Source organism: Lemur catta, chromosome 16 (assembly GCF_020740605.2).
Source record: "Lemur catta isolate mLemCat1 chromosome 16, mLemCat1.pri, whole genome shotgun sequence".
Lineage (NCBI taxonomy): Eukaryota > Metazoa > Chordata > Mammalia > Primates > Lemuridae > Lemur > Lemur catta.
This window is the reverse complement of record NC_059143.1, coordinates 12075654-12097642: the sequence shown is the minus strand read 5'-3', so window position 1 is coordinate 12097642 and position 21989 is coordinate 12075654. Positions and strand designations below refer to the sequence as shown.

At 51.8% G+C, this 21989-nt stretch overlaps 1 protein-coding gene across 1 annotated transcript in view; it reads left to right on the top strand.

Annotated features, from left to right (window-relative positions):
- EMILIN2 (elastin microfibril interfacer 2) overlaps positions 1-21989 on the top strand; it is a 46486-nt gene that overhangs the window by 22418 nt on the left and 2079 nt on the right. Inside the window, exons 4-8 of the mRNA XM_045527616.1 lie at positions 375-550; positions 4632-6551; positions 17991-18443; positions 20562-20594; positions 21140-21268. Of these exons, the coding sequence (XP_045383572.1) occupies positions 375-550; positions 4632-6551; positions 17991-18443; positions 20562-20594; positions 21140-21268 (2711 nt within the window). The remainder of the gene's footprint in view (positions 1-374; positions 551-4631; positions 6552-17990; positions 18444-20561; positions 20595-21139; positions 21269-21989) is intronic.

The window sequence follows — 21989 nt, the reverse complement described above, 5'->3', positions numbered from 1 at the left end:
TTTCTTTAAAACATGAAACCAAACAACCCTGAAAAGGTTACAGCTGAAAAGATCCCCACAAAGCTGTGAATTGTAGAACAGAAGATTGTTGGTAAAATAAAACCTCAGTTTGGGAGCTGAAAAGTGTCTACATCAATCTCTGGACTTGTGGGTGGAGATTGTCGAAGTTGTCCGCGGCCCCGGCCTCCCTGAGGCTGGGCTGGGTTGGGCTGAACCCCAGAGCCAGAGCTGGACCGAGGACAGCGGTGACCCCTCCAGGTCACCTGGAGAGAGCGGGCGAGGCCCTGTGTGCCCTGAACCCTCTTTATTTGGGTCCAGCCCCGGGAGGCGCTCGGAACAGCAGCTAATAGAGGTGCCTTCCCTTCCATCCACAGGTACCGAGTGAACTTCAGACCCAGATACGTCACTCGGTTCAAGACGGTGACGCAGCTGGAATGGAGGTGCTGCCCCGGCTTCAGAGGGGGAGACTGCCAGGAAGGTCCCAGAGACCCCGTGAAGACCCCCCGCCCTACCCCCGCTCGGCCCCGGAACAGCATGAAGAAAGCCACAGGTAACTTATTTGTGCTCTGCTGTTACTTGTGGCCGCCTTTAGCATTCCCAGAGCTCCTTCAAACAATAGGATTTATGATGTACAATGGTGAGCCTTCCAGGTTCTTCAGATAACACATGTAATCATGCTCTGGTTTTTACTTAGCCCCATAAATCTGAATTTTAAGGAGTTACAATTGTTTTTTGTTTTTTTTTTTAAATAGATAAATAGAATCATTCTCACTGTGTTCAGGATGAGATATTTGCAAAGCTGACCCCCAAGTTAGAAGTTCCCCTGTAGTTCACCTTTGCTTTTAAGTGTAAAAGAATGACTTTTATGGATAAAAACCTTTTGGCATTTTGCCCTGTGTTGTCAGGTCATCATCTCTTTGAGTTGAGTCACAATATATGCAGCCTGGGTTTTCTTACGAAATTAAGTGTTTAAGTCACCTTTAAATGATCACATTTTCCCATGAGGTGTTTTCTTTTTTTTTTTTTTTCTTTCATGAGGTGTTTTCAATCTTGAAACTGATAGTATTTCCCAACATTGTCCCTAAAATAGATTTTTAAATAATTTTTAGTTCGAAAATTAACATATCAATTAAAAAGTGTTTATAAAATATACAAAAAATATTTAAGGATACATAATTTCACCTCCAAATGAGAACTACTGTTAACATTTTGTAATAGAACTAATATTACTCTTTTCCCGCTATCTGCATAAACATTTTGTTAAAGAAAAATTCATTCATTCATCCCACAAATATTTATTGAGTTTCTATATCTGGCAGGCTCTACACGAGGGGCCTGGGATAAGTGGAAAACAAGGCAGACACAACCCCCAACTCATGGAAGACAGGAATTAGACAGTCATTACAGTGAATCATGATGGGTACTGTGATGGTGGGGGCTGGTGGATCATGATAGTTTCAGTTTTAGTTTTAATTTTATCAAAGTGTAAACATATATGTAAAGTTGAATAGCTTTATAAGGACTAACAGGAAAAACCATCCACGGCCCCCAACACACACACTTTCCCTTCCCAGAGGTGCTTTAAACTCCTTATGTGGGTCTTTTGGAACTTACTTCACATCTACTGGCTTCTCATCATGGAAGGTGAGGTTTTAACTCCCTTTCACCCACTCGAAATACACTTTCCTATACCCCCATCCTTTGTATACAGTTAGACCATATTCTTATTTATTTAATATTCAGTGTTTACATTGTAGTAATTTTGTAGATAATATTTACAGCTGAGCCATGTAGTGTGCTATGAATAGGTTTTCTTTCCTACACAGCTATTTGATTCCAATGAGTTAATAATTGTCTTATGTGTTTCCTTTGTTAGGTTTTCTATTTTGTTATCCCTAGTTCAACCTAAACTCATCTCCTGTTATTTAAATACCCCCTCCTTATGTCCAGACATAGCAGTTTCATCTTCTTGAAGAAATCTGCCTTGAACCTTCTCACTTGCCCCACCCGGCTTGGCCATCTTTTTCTTTCGTCACCTAGGACCTTAACTTCCTTCTCCTACTGGAGTCCCTGTTTCCTGTGTCCACTGCTCACTCTGGGTTTATTCTCTTGTTTTTCTTGAGCGCGTCTTCCAGTAGCTTCAAGTGAAGATCGCAAGGGAGGTAAACTCTTTGATACTTTATAAGCTGAAAATATTTTTACTCTAGTTTCAGAATTCTAGGTTGGAAATAATTTCCTTCAGATTTTTGAAAACATTGTTCAATTTTCCTCTAGTTTCCAATATTTCTGTTAAGAAGTCCAAAGCCATTCTGATTTCCAATTTTTTTTATGTGTGACTTGGGTGTGTTTTGTGGTCTCCCTCATTCCCCCCACCCCCCATTTTCGTGGGATTTTAGGAGGGAGGGAAAGGAATGCTTATTCTCAATCCACTATCATTATAAATAACACTATTTTTGGAACCTTTTTACTTAATCTATAATGAACAACCTTCCATGTCATTAAATATTCTACAATATCACTTAATGGCTTCAGAGAATGTGATTGTTTGAACCCGATTGTTGGTCACTTAGGTGGTTTGTAATTTTTTGCTGTTATAGATAATATTTGAATAAGCATCTTTTCTTATTAAATTTTTGCACTCATCCCTGATTGTTTCCTAGATTAAATTTCTAGAAGTGTAATTGCATCATTAAAAGGATTCTGAGTATTTTGATAACATATTTCCAAATTATCCTTCAAAAAAGTTGTAGCAATTTGCATAGTCACCAGTGGTATTTGAGAGAAGCATTTCCTTATATTCTTGATCTTCCCCCTAACTCCCCTGCCTTTTGTTTTCATTTCCTTTGCCGGGAATAGCATTTTAGTTGCATATGATTCAATAACTTGTTTTCTTCTTTTAGTGTCTTGAGAGAGAGAGTAAGATTTTCCAGTATGGAAAATAAGGTGTTCTTTATAGTTCTCTGCAAGAGAAAAGATGCTTGGGAGTTTGGACATCTGAATTTCAGTATTGGTTTTACCACTAACTTAATTTTAATTAATAATAGCTGCTGTTAGGATCTTGTGCAAAAGTTTAGAGGAGGAAAAAACAATGACTATTAAATTCAAATATCTACAACATTCTAAATTTACTTCCAGTGTTTTTCAGTGTAGTACGTCAATACGTTTTATTTAATTGTAATTTATCCTTTGTAATTTTTACTTTGCATGATATGTCTCACTATAGTCACCAGGCTTGTCCACATTAACCCCTTCCAGTATTCCTTGTCCTCCTGCATTCAGGGGCATAGTTTGTTTCTTATCCTCCCATTGCTGCAGGTTTTGATAGTCTCCTTTTGTTTATCTATCTCTGTATCTATCCATTTTGTGACTTATCATTATCATTGTTATAATAATTTTTAATCTTTTGGACTGTTTCCTTGGGAATATTTTCTCAAAATAGGATTATTCAAACTTCAGTAATTCAATGTTTGCATTCTTCTTCTTCATTTTTAAGAGCAGGGGTCTCACTATGTTGAATCCCAGACTGGCCTCGAACTCCTGGGCTTAAGTGATCCTCCCAAGTAGTTGGAACTGTAGGCATGCGCCAACACAACCAGCCGATTTTCCGTGTGTGCATTCTTGGACTTAGTGAATCTTACTATATATGGCCAGATGGCTCTATTATTAGGAAACACTAATAGAATAGTTGCTTTATTTCTCTGTTTCTTTGCAGTTCCCTAACTGTATAACAGGGCTAAACAGTGTCTAAGAGACTCTTTTAGCATAGGGATGCTAATAAAAGTAAAAGAGAAAACATTCAGACTTGCTTTGAGGACAACTTCAAATAATGTGCTGTCATATGATATCATCATCCAACAGCTAATGGGTGGATCTTGCTAAAGTGGCTTCTTGTGGTTTTATACCATGTAGTCAACCCTTGGGGTGTGGCTGCAGTTCACTAATGTGGGAATGAAGTGTTCATATGATAAAGTAGATGATGAATATTTCCCTTTAGGGTGAAAGGGACCACTGGTTATCTGTTAGGTGCTATGTACATTTTTTTTTTTTTGGACAGTCTTGCTCTATCTAGCGAGAGTGCAGTGGCGTCATCATAGCTCACTGCAACCTCAAACTCCTGGGCTCAAGTGATCCTTCTACCTCAGCCTTCCAAGTAACTGGGACTACATGCATGTGTCACCACACTGCTAATTTTTTCTGTTTTTAGTAGAGGTGGGGTCTTGCTCTTGCTCAGGCTGGTCTCGAATTCCTGACCTCAAGCAATCCTCCTGCCTCAGCCTCCCAGAGTGCTAAGATTACAGGCCTGAGCCATCGTACCTGACGATGTATATATTCTTTTAACAGCTCTAGGAGAGACTGTACCTCCACTTTATAGATGAGGGGATTATTGCTCACAGATGTTAATGAACTTGCTCGAGGGCTAACAGTAAATAGCAGAGCCAGCATGGCAGTAGGGGTCTAGTTGACCCTAAAGCCCATATTGTTTTCCACTACCACAGTAAGTACCTACAGTTAGATAGATGGTTGGAGCGGAAGGTTTAAGTGTATTCTGTAGGTACCCTGTTTATTGTCTTTGCAGAAACTGGCTAAAGGTAGAAAATGTTAAGTCACGTTCAACTTTTTGTTTATTACAGATAATAATGAACCAAGCCGAGTCTCAGAGCCCAGGAAGACTTTGTCCCCAACTGCAACAGAACCAAGCCAGGTGGTAGATCCCAAACAGGGGCCCCAAGAACTTCAGGAAAAGAAAATCCAGGTGCTCGAGGAGAAGGTTCTGCGACTCACGAGGACGGTTCTTGACCTCCAGTCCTCCCTTGCTGGAGTGAATGAAAACCTCAAACATGCCACTCAGGACGATGCCAGTAAAACTCGGCCACCGTGGCTTGGCAGCCGGCACCCCCAGCCTGGTGTTGCCACCGGTGGAGACACAGAAACAGTCCAGCGTCCTGGCGTCCTTCATGGTAAAGAATCTGGCATGAAGGACATCAAGTCCGAATTGGCTGAAGTCAAAGATACTCTGAGGACCAAGAGCGACAAGCTGGAAGAGCTGGACGGGAAAGTGAAGGGTTACGAGGGGCAGCTCAGGCAGCTCCAGGAGGCTGCGCAGGGCCCCACTGTGACCATGACCCCCAGCGAACTCTACCAGGCCTACGTGGACAGCAGGATCGACGCCTTGCGGGAGGAGCTCATGGAGGGCATGGACAGGAAGCTGGCCGACCTGAAGAACTCGTGCGAGTACAAGCTGCTGGGCGGCCAGCCGTGTGACGACTATGGCAGCAGCTACCTGGGAGTCCTAGAGCTGATCGGGGAGAAGGAGACGAGTCTGCGAAAAGAGATAAACGACCTCCGAGCCCGGATACAGGAGCCTTCAGTGCAGCCAAACTGCTGTGACGGCAAGAAGAATGGTGACTTTGGTCAGCAGATCAAGACGCTAGACCAGAAAATTGAGAGAGTCGCTGAAGCCACCAGGATGCTGAATGGTCGGCTGGACAACGAGTTTGACCGCCTCGCGGTTCCAGAGCCGGAGGTGGACTTTGACGCCAGATGGAATGAACTAGATGCGAGGATCAACGTGACAGAGAAGAACGCCGAGGAACACTGCTTCTACATCGAGGAAACCCTCCGGGGGACCATTAACGGGGAGGTGGATGACTTGAAGCAACTTGTCGATCAGAAACTACAGGCTCTGGAAGACCGTCTGGGCAGCGTTCTCCTGCAGGCGGCCAATGCCACGGACGCGGGACTCATCCCCCGCGGGTCGGCCCTGCCAGGCGCGTCGGGGTCAGGGAATGAACGGGTCGTGATGGAATTAAACCGCCTGAAGGACAAAGTTCAAGTCGTTGAGGACATCTGCCTGCGGAACTTCCAGGCAGAGCCTCACGGGAGAGAAGGCGCTTTGCCAAGCGGGGAAGGCCACACGGCGCATGACAGCTGGCGCCTTTGGAAATCTCTAAACGACACGATGCATAGGAAGTTTCAAGAAACTGAACGGAGCATCCAGAAACTTCAACGGGACTTTAGTTTTCTTTATTCTCAACTAAAGCACACAGAAAACAATGTGACTCACCTTCGGAATGAAATCAGCAATTGCAAGGCAGGTAAAAACGCTGGAGTGGGGGGGTTCACGAAGGTGGGTGAGCAAGAAAGGACAGTGGAGGCCCCCCCGGCCCCCCAGGACCTGGTGGCTCACTGCTGCGGCCGGCTGGAGGAGAGGTGGCACAGCGTCCAGAGCCAGGTCCTCTCGGAGCTGCACACGTGCAAGGAAAACATGCACGGGGCCCGGAGGGACATCTCCGTGGTGGAGGGCAGGGTGTCCCACCTGGAGCAAACCTGCAGCAGACTGGACGCCATCTCGGGAAGCCTTCAGAGGATCAAGGAGGGACTCGCCAGGCACGTGAGCAGCCTGTGGACCTGTGTCCGGCAGATGAACGGGACGCTCCGGGCACACTCCAGAGACATTTCTGGCCTGAAGAATTCAGTCCGGCAGTTCTATAGCCACGTTTTCCAGATTTCTACTGATTTGCAAGATCTGGTCAAATTTCAACCATCAGCAAGTAAGTTGAAACTTACAATTCCGTTTCTTGTATTTATTTGCAGCAGGTGACAGTATTATACCAGATTTTAGACAGTTTGTGGAATTAACTAAATTCCATCAGCGCTACCCAAAGTGTGGTCCATAGACGGGTGCCGGTTTTTGGCTCGTTGGGTGCTGGGTAGCAATGAGATCAACAGTAACACCGAGAGTACGTATCTAGGAACGTTTTAAATAATTTGACATCACCGTGGCATTCAGGCATGTGATCTGTGTATTTTAGAGAAGTACGAGTCCACAACAAATTGGCAATAAAAAAGGAAAACTGGTTCTTCACTGCAGATGGCAGAATGTGATCGGTACGATCGCGTTGGTGAGCTTAGCGTTGCGGTCAGATTGTTGGGATAACACTGGGGGGCGCTGGCGGGTGTTGTTGTCCCGTCTTCTACCTGGGGGGGGTCTCCTAATCTGTTCACCTCTCTACAAGCATCGCTTTCTGTTTGTGTCATTATAATCTTTGTCGTTACCATCTTTGGGCCACCTCCCATTCCCTCAAATCCAGGGCTTAGGTGATGGTGGACAGGTGGTGTCATATCGATTGGCAGAGACACAGGATTGTGGACGAAAGTAGGAACTGTCTGAAGCCCTGCAGTGCCTGGATCCGGGAGGCTCATCAGCGTGCTGAGAGCAGTGCTTTTGCTACGTCTCAGACTCTCAGCAGATGTTTGCTGAGTGAATGAATGGCCGCTTTATAGTTGTGAGTAACATATGCACTAGAGTTAATTTTTTTGGTTCCTTCAGAGCTAACCACGTAGTCCCTGAAGGACAGAGCTTCTCTTGCACCTGGGTTCTTTCTTTGAGATGGCCTCAGTAGCGAGCAGCCTTCTCTGATTGGAGCGAAGAGGGAGCTCACGTGTACTGAGCACTTTCTATACCAGCCCTGGGACGGTCCCTTCAGGGACGCAGCGGATTAGCCCCACCACAGCCTCACAGAGAAGGCGTGCTGTTCTCCACAGGGAAAATGTGTCCGAAGTCACACAGTGTCAAGTGGTGGAGGCAGGATTAGAACCCAGGCTGGGCTGCATCCAAGAACCGTTGTCTCCAGTGCAGCCCACGACTCCTTCGTGTCTCCCAGATCTGAGCGCAGACTTACCGGGTCCACAGGTGCTTGTGGAGGGCCAGCCTCGTGCCCAGAAGGAGCCTGTTTCCTGACCTCCCCTGTCCTTGCTGTCTTTCCTCCTGTCCTCCCTGTCTGGACTTTCAGCTCCGGGCGACACAGTGAGCTGAGACTTCACAGCCTCTGTGAGCCTGTGAGATGTTACGATCCAGTCCCAGCTGAGACATGAAGCCCGAGGGGGGAAGGTTACAACATGGCAGGCAGATGAGTCCCAGCCTGGCCGAGGAGAGCCAGGGCAGGGTCCCCAGAGCCCAGTGCTTCTCTTGCAGATAAGGAGCCACCAGGCTGAACTGGACCAGCCGCACTATTTATAACCCGCCCCTTCCCCCAGGCCCACTCCGCTCCTGTATCTCGAATGTCGAGTAAAGGTCACAAGCCTCTGTGTGTGTTCATAGAAGGATTTGTCCCTTGTGGCGACAGTGCTGTCTGGGCTGTGCTTTGTAATAACAGATTGAACCAGATATTTCCAGTTGATTTGCAACTGTGTGGCAGCGTGGGAAGCTGTGTGCACACTTTCCCGTTTGTTGCGGTAGGAGCTGGAGGCGAATGCCTTTAAAGAGAAGGTGGCTTCCAGAACATTATCCTTTTGGACTGAACGCGTGTTGTGACTGTAGACAGCATGGACTTTCGAGAATTTCACTGATTGAAAAGATCCAGAAATAAACAAGAGGTCCTGACGCGTCCTTGTGTGGCACCCAGGTCTGGGAGAGGGAACCTGAGTGTCAGAGGTCCCTGGGTGAACCTGGAGCTAAGATGACAATGAAAGTCACATGTCCTTCAGTTGAGTCAACAGAACACTTACTGAGCACCTACTGTGTGCCCGGCTGTGTGAGGGGAATGGAGAAGGGTACGCCTGATCCTAACCCTCAATGCGTTTTCAGTCACAGTGGGAAAGGGACACACAGGTCTGCGGGGAGAATGAACGAGATTGTTTGTGAAAGCCCAGTGAGGGGTGTGGGGGTTTATACTTCCAGTTCATAAGATCTTATCGAGCCTCTGTTATGTGGTAGGCCATGGCTGTGTGTGGGGTACGCGGATGAAATCACAGTCTGGTGGGGAAACAAGCAGACGGAGGTGGCCACGGGAATGGGACTCACATGAGCCGCACTGGGCACAAGGAGAAGCACCCAGGCCACTGAGGAAGTCAGGGAGGGCTTGTCAGCGGGGAGAGCCCTGCCCGAGCCCTCAAGGTTGAGCAGGTGTTTACTGAGCAGTGTTCAGAGGCTGGCAGGGTGAGGAGTGAGGGGAGATGATGGGAGAAACTTCCGGAAGGTGTTACTGGATCTGAGGGATGCATAGGATTCAGAAAGCAGGAGGAGAGGCCGTTGCTGGTGAGGACTTGGTGTGAATGGACCAGTTGTTTACTACTGTGTAACAATTTACCCCAAATCTTGGTGGCTTAAAACAACAAAGATGTATTATTTTCCATTCTGTGGGTCAGGAATTCAGGCAGGGTTTGGCTTAGTGATTCTTCTGCTCTGTGTGGTGTCAGCTTGAGTCTCCCACTCAGTTTGCAGTTGGCTGGAAGGTCCTGGAAGACTCAGTCAAATGTCTGTGCCTCGGTGCTCCTCCATGTGGCCTCTCTCACCACATGGCTACTTGGGCTTCCTCATAGCATGGTGGTCTCCAGTAGTTGGACTTACGGCGACTGGCTCGTGAAGGGAAGCAGAAGCTTCTGGGCCTCCTACAGGCTAGGCCCAGCGCTGGAGTGCCATCACTTCTGCCGCGTTCTACTGGTCACAGCAGGTCGGCTCTTGAAGGGTGATGTGACTCATATGTGTGGGCAAGAAAGGGCTATTAATGGTGGTCTTCATATCTGCTAGGTTCATAAGTGAGGACGTGTGACAGGTTTGACCACTAACCACATTGCTGGGTCAGGGATACACGCTCTGGTGCTTCTACTCAGTGCATTGCCCGTTCACAGATCCTGTTCTGCTCTTTGGAAGCATTGCTCAGGGGGCTAACGTGTCCCAGAGCCAGCAGGGGCTGGAAGAAGGGGCTTCAGCTGATGCTCAGATAGATCCAAGTCCTTCCATTAGGACAGGTATTCTTCCCTGGGGTTTAAAGGGATGTTTGATTATTATTTTTTTGGACAAAGGTCCATGGATTTCGTCTAGGACTTGGAGGGGTTCCTAACTGCCAAAAGATGCAGAATCATGCTATTACTGTCTCACCTTCAGCTCGGTGAAGTGGGTGTGCTGCCCCTTTCCTGACTAACACGCACCAACCCATGCATTCGTACATTCCTTCATTCAACAGGTATTTACTAAGACATGGCTTAGTGCCGGGGTTGCAGCCCTCGCAGATCTTACACCCCAATGGGGAAGGCAGACAGTGGCCGGTCATACAGTAAGGACCTGATTTCAGTTAGCTGTCAGTGCCATGAGCAAACATAAAACAGAGCAAGGCGACAGAGAATGGGAGACAGGGGTCTATTTTAGGTGACGGGTCAGGGAAGGCTGCTGTGGAGATGCCATTTGCACAGAGATGTGAATAAGGTGAGGCTCTGCAGAGATCCATGTGAGAACGTGGTCCTGGCAGAGGGAACGGCATGTTCAAAGGTCCTGAGGCTGGAGTGAGTTTGCCCTTTTGAAAAACTCAGAATTTCAGTTTGGCCAAGTATATGAGCAAGGCAGGAGGACATACGCAATGAGGTCAAAGACAGGCTAGAACCAGATCAGGACAGGCTAGAACCAGATCAGGAAGGGCTTTAGAGGCTATGATAAGGGATTTGGATTTTAAGTACCATGAGAAACTATTGAAGGATTTTGGGCCAGGAAGTGATTATTTCCCAGGTTTGAAAACCCAGCTCATCTGCGCTAGCTCTGTGACTTTGGGAAAGTTATCTTTGTACCTAATGCCTCCATTTCTTCATCTATAAATTGCAACTAATAAGAATGGGCCGGTACAGTGGCTCATGCCTATAATCCTAGCACTTTGGGAGGCTGGGGCAGGAGGATCACTTGAGGTCAGAAGTTCGAGACTAGCCTAAGCAAGAGTGAGACCCTGTCTCTACTAAAAATAGAAAAACTAGCTGGGCATGGTGGTGCACGCCTGGAGTCCCAGCTACTGGGAAGGCTGAGGCAGGAGAGTTGCTTGAGCCCAGGAGTGTGAGGTTGCTGTGAGCTATGATGATGCCACTGTACTCTAGCCTGGATGACAGAGCAAGACTCTGTCTCAGAAAAAAAAGGAATTATGATACCTACCTCAAAAGGTGGTTACGGGGATTAACACTTGTAAGTACAGTGCCTGGCAGTTGGTACTCCCTCAATAAATATTACCTATTACTTTAACTCCATCCCCTACAATGGGTGTTTAATCTGGTCCTGGCCGAGCTTTTCTCCCTCTCTCTTGCTACAAACCTGTAGCCTCAGAGGAGTGACGGCCTGCGAATCCAGCCCCGGCAGGGCGAGAGGGCTGGGGACGCTGTAGGTGGCCACAGGGTGTTTCCCCTCTTTCCTTTTCTTTTTCTTCTTTTCTAAATTAGGGATCAGGTACCGAGTGTAAAAAGCGTAGAAATCTCTCCTCCCGGCATTCACAAGTCCATGTACAAATACTTTGGTTGTCCAGAGCTCACCACTTACGAACAAATTAGGTTCCAAGTGAAAGGAGCTTCCCACCCCTTTGCTCTCCGTGCGGTGAGGCCACAGGACCCAGCCTGCTTGGGCCGCGCGCAGCCGGCTGCACATCTTCACAGGCGGTGGCAGCATCCGTCCTTCATCTCAGCGGCACCCTCGTCCATTCCTTTTCCCCCAGTTGCCCGCATTTACCCGCCCACACTCGAGTGTGTGGCTGTAGGTAGACGCTCACTGATACCCCACAAGCAGGGGTATGTCTTGGCCTCCAGGGTCCCGCCCCCCAGGCGTGGGCGACCAGCAGAGGGTGTCTTCCTGCCTGGGACCCGGGACGGCCCTGGCCTGCGACCCCAGCGGCCTTGGCATGCAGAGGCTGAGCCTTGCTGGGCCCGAGTCCTACTGTTCCTCTTCCAGCTGGGCCAGGAGGCGGGTGCTGGTGGCGAGAGGGAAGCGTGGGCAGAGGGAGGTGGCCCTGCCCAGGCGAGTCTCTCTCCGCACATCGTGCGTCCAGGAGGGGACGCCTGCGTGGATGCCGAAGCCGGGTCTCAGCACACTCCAGGGACAGCAGCATCCCCTCCTGTTCCCTCTCCTGCCCCTTTCTGCTCATGGCTCAGGTCGTTTTTCATCACGACATTTCATTTAGGGTGTTACAGATCTAAGAATCCTATTGTTACCAAGTTGCTTAAGTTAAGCTGTAAGAATAAAAGAGCATGGACTATTCAAAGGGCCACTTAGCCAGAAAGCCTGGCCAGGGTGTCACCTGACACCAGCATTCTGACTGCTGTGGCCCTCGTCTTGCAATCAGCTGGGTTCGGGGCCAGGTTAGGCCCAAGATAGCATAGTGGTCCTAGAGTTTTAGAAATAGGCAAAGGCTAAATAAATGGCATGTGTTCAGGCCATGCTGAGCTCCTGGCAACCACACCCCGTTACCCCGTGGGCATCTGGTTTCTGCCACGCTCTGTGCTGGGCGTGAGTAGCAGCTGCTGATTTCCACCGTAACCTTGAACTTAGAACCGCAGCGTTCTGAGAAGTGAACTTTCCCGTAGCTGCTCGCATAAAACCCTCTGGGACCTTTAACAGAAACCAGGAACTCCTGGGCTCCCTCGGGAGAGTCCCACTCAGCAGGGATGAGGGGAGGCCCAGGAATTTGGAATTAAATTTGGAATTAAAACAAAAATAGGTCCCAGGTCTGGTCCCAGAAGTGGAAGGAGGGCTACCCCAGAGGTAGCAAGACACACCACCCGGGGCAAGCTGTGCCCAGGAAGAAAGGGGACGGGGGTTGGGGGGGCGCGGAGACAGAATAAACCGGTGACTTTGATGCTGCACCGACAAAAGGCCGTGTACGTGTGGCCCCATGTGCAGACCCTGTTCTGTGCTGGGTTTCGGTCTCTCTCCTTATGGCTTAGTACCGTAGCTTTATACTAATGGTAAGTCTCAGAATCAGGTAGCATAGATCCTCCTTTCCATTTCCATATACATTTTAGAATCGGCTTATGAGTTTTCTACCAAAAAAAAAAAAATTCCAAGGGATGCTGAAGTTCAGCCAGGTGAGTCCCCCTCTCTGTAGGGTTCAGCGACAGCAAACTCCTTTCCAGTTGAAATGTGTTGCCGCAGATCTTAACACAGGTGACTACAGCTGCCTTTGTATTTCAATGTTCTGCTGTTTGTGCTTTGGAGAAATTTAGACCCATTTTCCCCGTTTAGCCCTATTCCGTGGGGTGTCACTCTTGCTACGTCTGGACTGCTGTTATCCCGGCGTCAGTGTGGTCCCTTCTGTGACGCGGCCAAACGGTGCTCCCTCCCACCAGCTCTTCCTTCCAACCGAAGGCAAACCCCCCGTTAGGCGGCCATTTAGACTGTTCAGTGCGTGCGCGCTCCCCTCCCTGTGCTGTCAAGAGAACAACCCAGATTTTCTGTCCATCATCTCAGCCCTGACGCTCCTCCTCGTGCCACCTGTCAGCCATGCGGATCAGCGCCCTCCCGTCCTGCAGGGAAGGTCAGCGTCGTGTCCCCACACACACCCCCTCTGTCTAAGCTCACCCCGTGCCCCGTCCCCAGTCGGCACCGGAGCCACAGTTTCCCTGACTCTCCTGATGAGTCGAGCCTTCCTCCTGCGTCCGTCCGTGCGGGCGCCGGGCTATGTCCCGGGAAGTGGAGCTTTGCCGCTCAGCAGGGCGGTCCCCTGCGAAAGCACCTCCCCTCCATCCACTGAGTGTGCCATGTGTCAGTAAGCTGATGCAGTTTTTTAAATCTGAAATCTTGATCAGCATCTTTAGAATCCTTCCCTAGTTGCAGTGTTCGGGCAGCAGGTGTACCCTTTGGAGGCCAGGGAGATGAGGTTTCGCCTCGCCCAGACTGCGGATGGGTTGCATCGTGTTTCACAGTCCATGGGGCACACCCACATCCATCGCCTCCTGCCCGGGTGACAGGCAGGCACTGCAGTGGAGCCCGTTCTGTGGACAAGGACGTTTCAGTGCTTTCCCACGGCCAGGCCTCAAGCTCAGGCCCTGACAGTGAGTGCCAGGCTTCCCCCACAGCCTCTGGTCCTGTGACCAGACCCCACCTGGCCGCCAGGTACAGGGCCAGCCACCCAGGGCTCCCATGGGAGGACGGCAGGCGTCCCTGGTCACGGGCATCCCTGACTCCCGTAACTGGACCGAGGGTGTTAACTCAGCTGTAAGACACAGGTTTTAGCAGATCAGCCTCGTGGATTATTGGGGATTTTCTGAGGAAAGGCTTTGTTTTAGTAAAACTGAAATGGGCTTTGGAAAAGAGCTTTCGAGGAGAGAGAGTGGCCTTTAACACCTGGGCGTCAGGGTCACCCACGGTGAGGCCACCCCTGCCTGCCCTGCCCATGATGGCACAAGGCCCCCTGACGGCAGGCGGGCCGGGGGCCTGTGGCTGGTCTGTCCTTACCGTCCCTTGGGAGTTCAGACATACGGGGAGCAGGCCTTGGCTCGCTTGGAGAATTCATTTCAAATGGCCGTTCCCTGAATTGGAAACACATGTTCGGTTCAGAAAGCCGTCAACTGCCGGAGGCTCGTCTGTCCAGACTGAGCAGGGTGGCGTCCAGCCGTTGTCAGGACTTGGGAGTAAACGCGTGCATCTGGAACCCCGCAATGCTGTGGGCTGAGCCGGGGGCCGGGGCTGGGGCTGGGGCAGTGATCCAAAGCAAACGCAGCTTCTCTGTGGCCCTTGCTGTGATGTGGCGGGCTGTTCCGGAGTGTCCCGCCCTCCACGGCACATGCACGACTGCCCAGGACAGTCGCTGAGGATGTTTGGCCCAAGCAATACCTTAGGCCATTCTTTCTTCCCTGCCTTTCACTTGGGGTGTCAAGTCTGGGTGCTGAGGGAGTGATGGATATAAAAAGGAGAACTGTCATTGTCCTGGATGTACCAGAAGTGCCCCAGTAGGATTTTTGGCACCATTAGGGTGCCGAGTTTAATGGCTGGCGGGAATCGGGGCATGGCCCGCGGTGCCTGGCATACACACAGACTTCTTCCCTTCACCCAGCACATTGCTCAGAGCGTCGGGCCAGGCCCTGTGCCAAGGCCTGGGGGATTCCTGGAAGATAATTCAGATGCTGTCCTCGAGCACTCGTCACTTGGCCAGAGAGGAAAGACATGAGCCATTGAAAGAGCCCCTAGAGGCCCCCGCTGGTTCCTGACCCAGGGCAGATCTGAGATGGCTTCATGGGGGAGGTGGTATTTGAACCTGGGCTTCGGGGCTGGTGCCATTTCTCCCAGCAAGGGTGCCAGAAGAGGCCGTCTGGGGTGGGGTGTGCACAGCGACAGCAAAGGCACAAAGCCAGGGCAGTCAGATGAGGGCTGGGCACCGGCACAGACACTGACAGCGGCTGGAGGAGGTGGGGGCCGCGGAATGTCAGAGGAGATTCCATCTGATTTTATGAGCAGTGGAGAACAATGGAAGATTTTGGGGCAGGAACTAATATGATTAGAATGCCTTCTAAAGAGCATTCTGGAAAAGGTGTGGATGAAGGATTCAAGGGCTACTTCAAAATTAGAATCAGCTGGCCTGAGCCACAACTATGCGAGAGAGAGAGAGAGAGAGAGAGAGAGAGAGAGAGAGAGAGAGAGAGAGAGAGGGGGAGGGAGGGAGGAGGGAGAGGGGGGAGGGGGGGGAGGGAGGGGGGAGGGAGAGAGGGAGGGAGGGGGAGAGAGAGAGAGAGAGAGGGAGGGAGGGGGAGGGGGGAGGGAGAGAGGGAGGGAGGGGGAGATACAGGAGAGGAAGAGTAACTGTGCCTGGAAGGGGCGACTCGGAGAATGACGCGGGTTTATTTCAGAGCAGGAGGGCTGGTGTGAAGGGTTTGGTGGGGATAGGGAGGAAAATAAGGACCCGTTTGAGGGGCCCGTACTTTGCTATGTTAAAGGTACTTTGCCGATTGTAATTCATTGACGGTTAAGACTGAGGAAAAGTATTTCTTTTTTCCAGGTTCCGCGTGGAGACACATGCACTTGGGTAAAAGGCAGGAGCCCGCGTGGAGGAAGGACAGGGAGGCTGGGAGGACGGGAGTGACGCTGGGTGGAGCAGGTCCACGGACAGCCGGCGGTCAGGGCAAGGGCCCAGGCAGGGAGAAAGATGGGGACAGACTCACACGTGCTGGGATTGGAGGGAAGAGTAGAAACAGGCCCTCAGCAAGTGTCTTCTATAATTAAATTTTATAAAAATAAGCGAAACAGCACTGCGTAGCTTATACGGAAGACCAGCTCCACCGTCCCCTCCCGACCCTTCTCAGCCACAGAGGCAGCCTCGGGCAACTCTTCCAGCTGCTTCTCTTCCTCAATGCTCACCTCTGTGTTTCTAAACTGATCCATCAGCCTTAGACGTTGTCTGTTGGCTCCCCTCCTCCCAGTCCCCAACACAGGGATCCTACAACACGTCAACATTCGACACTGATGCAGTCTGAGCTAAAGAGCTTTCTGTGGTTACGTTGCTTTTCTTCTTTTCCCTGAATCAGTAGTAGTGTCACATTATTATCTGCTTAGACTTTATGTACCTATTTTGGAGTCTTCCTGCCTTCCAGCAGCCTCTCGATACAATTTTTTACACCATAAAAAATACCAGATCATTTGTCTATTCCATTAAAAAAAAATGGGTGACCTCCCTCCTGGAATTCTTGTTCTTCCTGATCCAATCTGGGCTGGTTATTTCCTGGACTTGCTTCGAGGTTTTCAATCTGAGCCTGCCTTCTCTACTGTCCTGGAAATGTCTTTATCCTCTGTCCCGTGTGCGACGCTTTTCTTTATGGCTCCTTGTCTGTTCCCTTGTGTCAGTGGAGCACATTTTCCAATAGCTTCTTAGAAAGGGTGCTTGAGAGACAGTGCTTTTTATATTTTTAAAATATTGCTTGTCTTAAAAAAAGCTCTTTATTCTACTCTCATAATTGATAGATATTTTGGCTGGGTATAGAATTCAAGTTTAACAATTATATTCCCTCAATTTATAGACATCGTTCTCTTATCTTATAGTTTCCAATACTGTTGAGAAGCCTGCTGATGCCTTTTTATATTTTTTTCCCTCAAAAGCTTATAATATCTTCTCTTTATTCTCAGTATTCTGAATATACCTTGGTTTGTATGTTTTATCCAGTAACTGTGCTGGGATCTTTCATTTTTTTCAGTTCTGGGAATTGTTTTTTTCTATAATTCTCTCCTTACCACCGCATCACCCCTTTACCCTAGTTTTTAAAAATCCGTTTTTCTGGGAAGGCTGTTTGAGAAATAACCTCTCTTGAAAGGGTCCAGCGCCCTGGCTCTGTGGGTGTCGGGGGAGCATGTGTTTGAGCCGCCATATTTAGCTTAGTTCTAAAACAAAACCAGACGGCTGGTCAAAGTGCAGTCACTGATCGTGTCGGGTCTTAAGTGTACAGCTTTGGAACCTCAGTCGTTGCAAGCACCAGACTGAGGAGGTGGGTGGCGTTTTGCTTTTGCCAGTGGTTTCTCAACCAGTCCTGGCTATTTTTAGGGGAAATTAGGAAGGGCTTTCTGGAAGGCTGGTTCCAGGAACTGATTCAGAGGAGGAAAGGGACGCAGCTCCCAGCTGTGTGGAGGTGGCCATCCCGCGAGGCCAGGGAAAAGTGAACCAGCAGGTTCCTCCCCTGGAAACCCCCTCGGCCGGTGACCTGGAGGCCGCGGCCCAAGGAAAGGGCGTCGCTGCTCGTCCGGGGCCTGTGTCCACTGCAGAGGCAGCCTGAGCTCCCCCACACTGCCCGGGCCAGCCGGGGGGGGTCTCAGCAGCGTCCCCGAGACTAGCATGTCACGGAGACTGTAAGGTGGCGTCGGGCCCCGTTCAGTGATGCACGGCGCATCTGTGGTGTCCACGTGCAGGGAAATCAGGACCTTTGGGTGCTGGAGCCCAGAATGACGCCACTTTGGCGCATCGCCATCCATGTACAGAGAGAGGCGGAAAGTCCTCCCGCCTGTGGGGTCCCAGCTGGCCTGCTCAGCGGCTCCCCCGGGGCCCTGGGGGCGGCCTGACCCACACCTGCTTCAGAAGACGCGAGGCCGCTGTCCCCGAGCTGTCACGCTGTTCTTGCATGTCCTGGTGGCCGACGCCCCAGGGACAGCCACACGGTGCAGCCCTTCGCAGGGACCTCCGGCCTCCTCGGGCCTCACAGAGGGGACGTGGGACTGGGCAGTGCAGGGCGAGGTTTTTAACCCTGTGTTTCTTCTGTTTCCCAATGCTCAGCCGAGGAGCCCTCAGAAGCGCCCCAGCCCCCAGGCCGAGGGAAGGCCCCACAGATGCCCAGGTCCTCGACCCCGTCGCCGGCAGAGGCCCCCACACAGCTGGCTGAGCTGGAGCCCACCCCGCCACCGCCGCTGAGGCCGAGTGGTCCTCCGCCCCTCGAGGACCCCGCACGACGGCTGCACACGGGCCAGCTGCCTGTCCCACCCCAGCGGCCTGTCCCGCCCCAGCGGCCTCTGCAGCCACGGCCCCCCGAGGAGAAGCTGCCCCCGCCTGCATGGCCCGGCTGGACAGGGCTGCCCCTCTTGCCCGGCTCCACAGGAGTCATCATGGAGACTGGCGAGGCCGGGCCTCCGGGGAGGACGGGCGTGTCGGGGAGAGGCCTGCCCCGGGGAGTGGACGGCCAGACTGGACAAGGGGCCATCCCCAGCGCCGAAGGCTATGCGGGCGCACCAGGTAAGGCCAGTGCAGCTGCGTGAGGACACACGGGGACTTCGTGGACCTTCAGCCTAAGCCTCGGGGTCTGCTGAAGGGTCTTTGCAGGTCCAGCGTCTCACCCTCAGGGGGACAAGTTCCAAGGGTGCTAGGGCCTGAGGGAACAATTTATGCCCATCAGACATGCAGAGGCTGGAGCAGCCCAGGGACGGTGCAATAAATCACACTTAGACACAGAATTGCCCCACGGGCAGCTCATCCAGCTTCCCAGCAGGAAGGGTCCTGGACACTGAGAGTGTGTTGGCAGCTTGTGTCACAGCAAAGGCAGGTCGCACAGCCAAGTGGCGAGGCTGGAGGGCTGTGTCATCACAGGCTTTGGGACCTGGGGCAGCTTCCCAGCCTCTCCGAGGCTCAGGTCTTTCAACTACAAAGTGAGGATGGTAATCGGACCTCAGGAGAAAAGCCCCGTTCAGTGCCTGGTTAGCGTGGGGAACGGTGGTCACGGTGGGGGTGGCGTCAGAGTAAGGGCAGGAGGGCGAAGGCAGGGATCCCACCATGTGCTGGGGACTGAGCGTCGTCTTGAGCTCCTGCAACAGCACTGGGCAGCCAGTATTAGTTCTATTTTACAGACGAGGAGACTGAGATTTGGGGCTATAATGTGTACACAGATGACCCTGCTTGGGGCAGGTCATGTCATCTGCCGTAGGACAGTGCAAACCAGCCCCCTCTGGGTCGGACCAGGCTGACCATCAGGGGCACCCAGATGTTGGCAGGGCTGGGGCCGGTCCCCATCAGCGATAGCCTGGTGCAGCCGTGGCCCCTGAAGCCTGCAGCTGCCTGGCAGGCTGGGTCACTGTGGAGAAGACACACACATTTGCTCTCACCAGTTCTTTTTTCTATTCTTTCTCAGCCAACCCGAGCTGCAGTGATCACAGTTCTTGGGCAGCTATTTGGCCTTTTCTATGACAACAGTTTGTCTTGTGTTAGTTCCATGTATCATGGACACGTATACTGTCTTGCGCTATTTGTTCATTCGTTCCTTCATTCATGCACGCACCCACCCACCCACACATGCATGAATCCACATATCCTTCCATACAGACATTCATCCACCTATCTGCTCATTTATCCACGGACGCATCCACCCACCCACCCACCCACACATGCATGAATCCACATATCCTTCCATACAGACATTCATCCACCTATCTGCTCATTTATCCACGGACGCATCCACGCACCCACCCACCCACCCACACGTGGGTGAATCCACATATCCTTCCATACAGACATTCATCCACCTATCTGCTCATTTATCCACGGATGCATCTGTCCACCCACCCACCCACCCACTAGTCCACGCATTCACTTAACAAATACAAATGCTGCATTCAGTCTCCTTGAAGGCAAAGCCCTTGAACAGATAATGCTACTAGAGGGCAAACATGTTGGTTGGCATGTATGAGTGACACTCTGTGGACTTCCTGGCCTGGGCCCCAAGTTCCCAGTATCCCATCTTTCTCTTCCCATTCCCGCAAGTCGGCTTGCCTCATTGCCCTCTTCCCTGCAGGGATGAGTGGGCCAGTGAGGATGCAGGGACAGGTGGCTTCAAATATGCCTATTTCTGGGAAGGGAGCTCAGAGTGGGTGCCCTTGTTCTATCTACGTCTGTTTTTTTTGTTTGTTTTTTTTTTTGAGACAGATCTCACTCTGTTGCCTGGGCTAGAGTGCCATGGTGTCAGCCTAGCTCACAGCAACCTCAAACTCCTGGGCTCGAGTGATCCTCCTGCCTCAGCCTCCCGGGTAGCTGGGACTACAGGCATGTGCTACCATGCCCAGCTAATTTTTCCATGTATATTTTTAGCTGTCCAGATAATTTCTTTCTATTTTTAGTAGAGACAGGGTCTCGCACTTGCTCAGGCTGGTCTCGAACTCCTGACCTCGAGCGATCCACCTGCCTCAGCCTCCCAGAGTGCTAGGATTGCAGGCGTGAGCCACCGCGCCCGGCCTACGTCTGTGCTTTAGTAATGAAGACTCAATTTGAGCTTCTGAGGCGTAGGGAGGGGAAAAAAAAAAGCTCAGAAAAATGAGCTACTGTGTGGGATCTTGTTTGACACTCCATTCCCATTTTGTTTTCCAGGATACCCCGGGTCACCTCCTGTAGCCTCCCCAGGTACGTTGCATCCGTGCGGGTTCTCCCTGGTGGTCTCGGTTCTCCCCGGTGGTCTCCGCCCCTCCCCTGCACTTCCTGCCTCCCCCCTCGGTGCTGTTCGCACAGGTCGAGCCGGGGCTGGGCCTTCCCCACCCACAGTGGTGGCACAGGCCTCTGGCCACTGCAGAGGGCCAAGCCCCCAAGGTCTGCTCCCCCGAGAGGGCCGGGCCCAACACAAAGAATTCTCCCTCCTACATCGTCCCAGCCCACCGAGTCTCCCAAGGGGATCGCAGGGTGGGCCTCTGCCCTGTGTGGTCCTGATGGGCTTCCGGGGCTGCAGGTTTTACTGGTCTGGCAGGGAGCAAGCAGCTCCCTAGACCTTCCCCTGCGAACCCAGGGCCTGCCCCGACCCCTGCTGCGTGTCTCCCGGGTCCCTCGGGCGGGGGCCCCTGGCACGCAGGTGTGGAGTGCACGTCCCACTTTCGGGTGAGGCAAACGGGCCTGTGCTCCAGAGGACAGAACCACCCGAGAAGCCTCAACCCGCTCACTTCCTTTCTCTGCTCCAGGGGCTCCGGTGCCTTCTCTGGTGTCTTTCTCTGCGGGGCTCACCCAGAAGCCTTTCCCCAGCGATGGGGGCGTCGTCCTCTTTAACAAAGTGCTGGTGAACGACGGGGACGTTTACGACCCTAACACAGGTTAGTGAAAGGCACGCGGGGCGTCCCTTCCTTCCACCCACACGCAGCGGGGCCCTCCCGTCGCTGTCTGGTCCCCTGGCACCCGGGGGAGGGACACCCGCTCTGGAGATGCTCTGAGTGGGCCCGTGCTGCTGTGCCCAGCTCCATGGGTTTTCTCGCAGAATGTTCCCAGATCACGGGCTGCAGGCCACATGGGTGTGTGACATTCCCCAGTCGTGAGGTCAACACGCCAGTCAGCACTCACATTAGAATCGCTGTTCGTTTTTCATGGCTGTTTGTCAAGAAGGCGCTGCCGGCCCCAGCCCACCACGCCCCTCTCTGGGGTCTGACCGTCACCCTGACGGGGCAGGCAGGAGGCCCCCTTCAGGACCACATGTGTTTACAACAGAGCCAGAGAGGGGCCGTCTTCTCCCTGGACAGGGCCTCATGCTCTGCAACAGAATCGCTTCAGAGTCTGTCCACGGCCCATCTCTGGGGGCCTGAGAGGACAGTGGGCATGGAACTTACCCCCAGGTTCCCAGTGTCCCCTGGGTGGGCTTCCCTGCCAGGACCAGGGCCGGTTGGGGAGAAGTGGGCTGGATGGGTAGAGCCCCGAGGCAGGTGTGGTGAGGTCCCCTTGGCCTGGGCCCTTCCCAGGCTGAGCCCTCAGCAGCCTCTGTTCTCCATCAGCCACCATGAACAGGTCCTCCCCGAGGGGCCAGTGGATTTTAGGGAGGCTTTG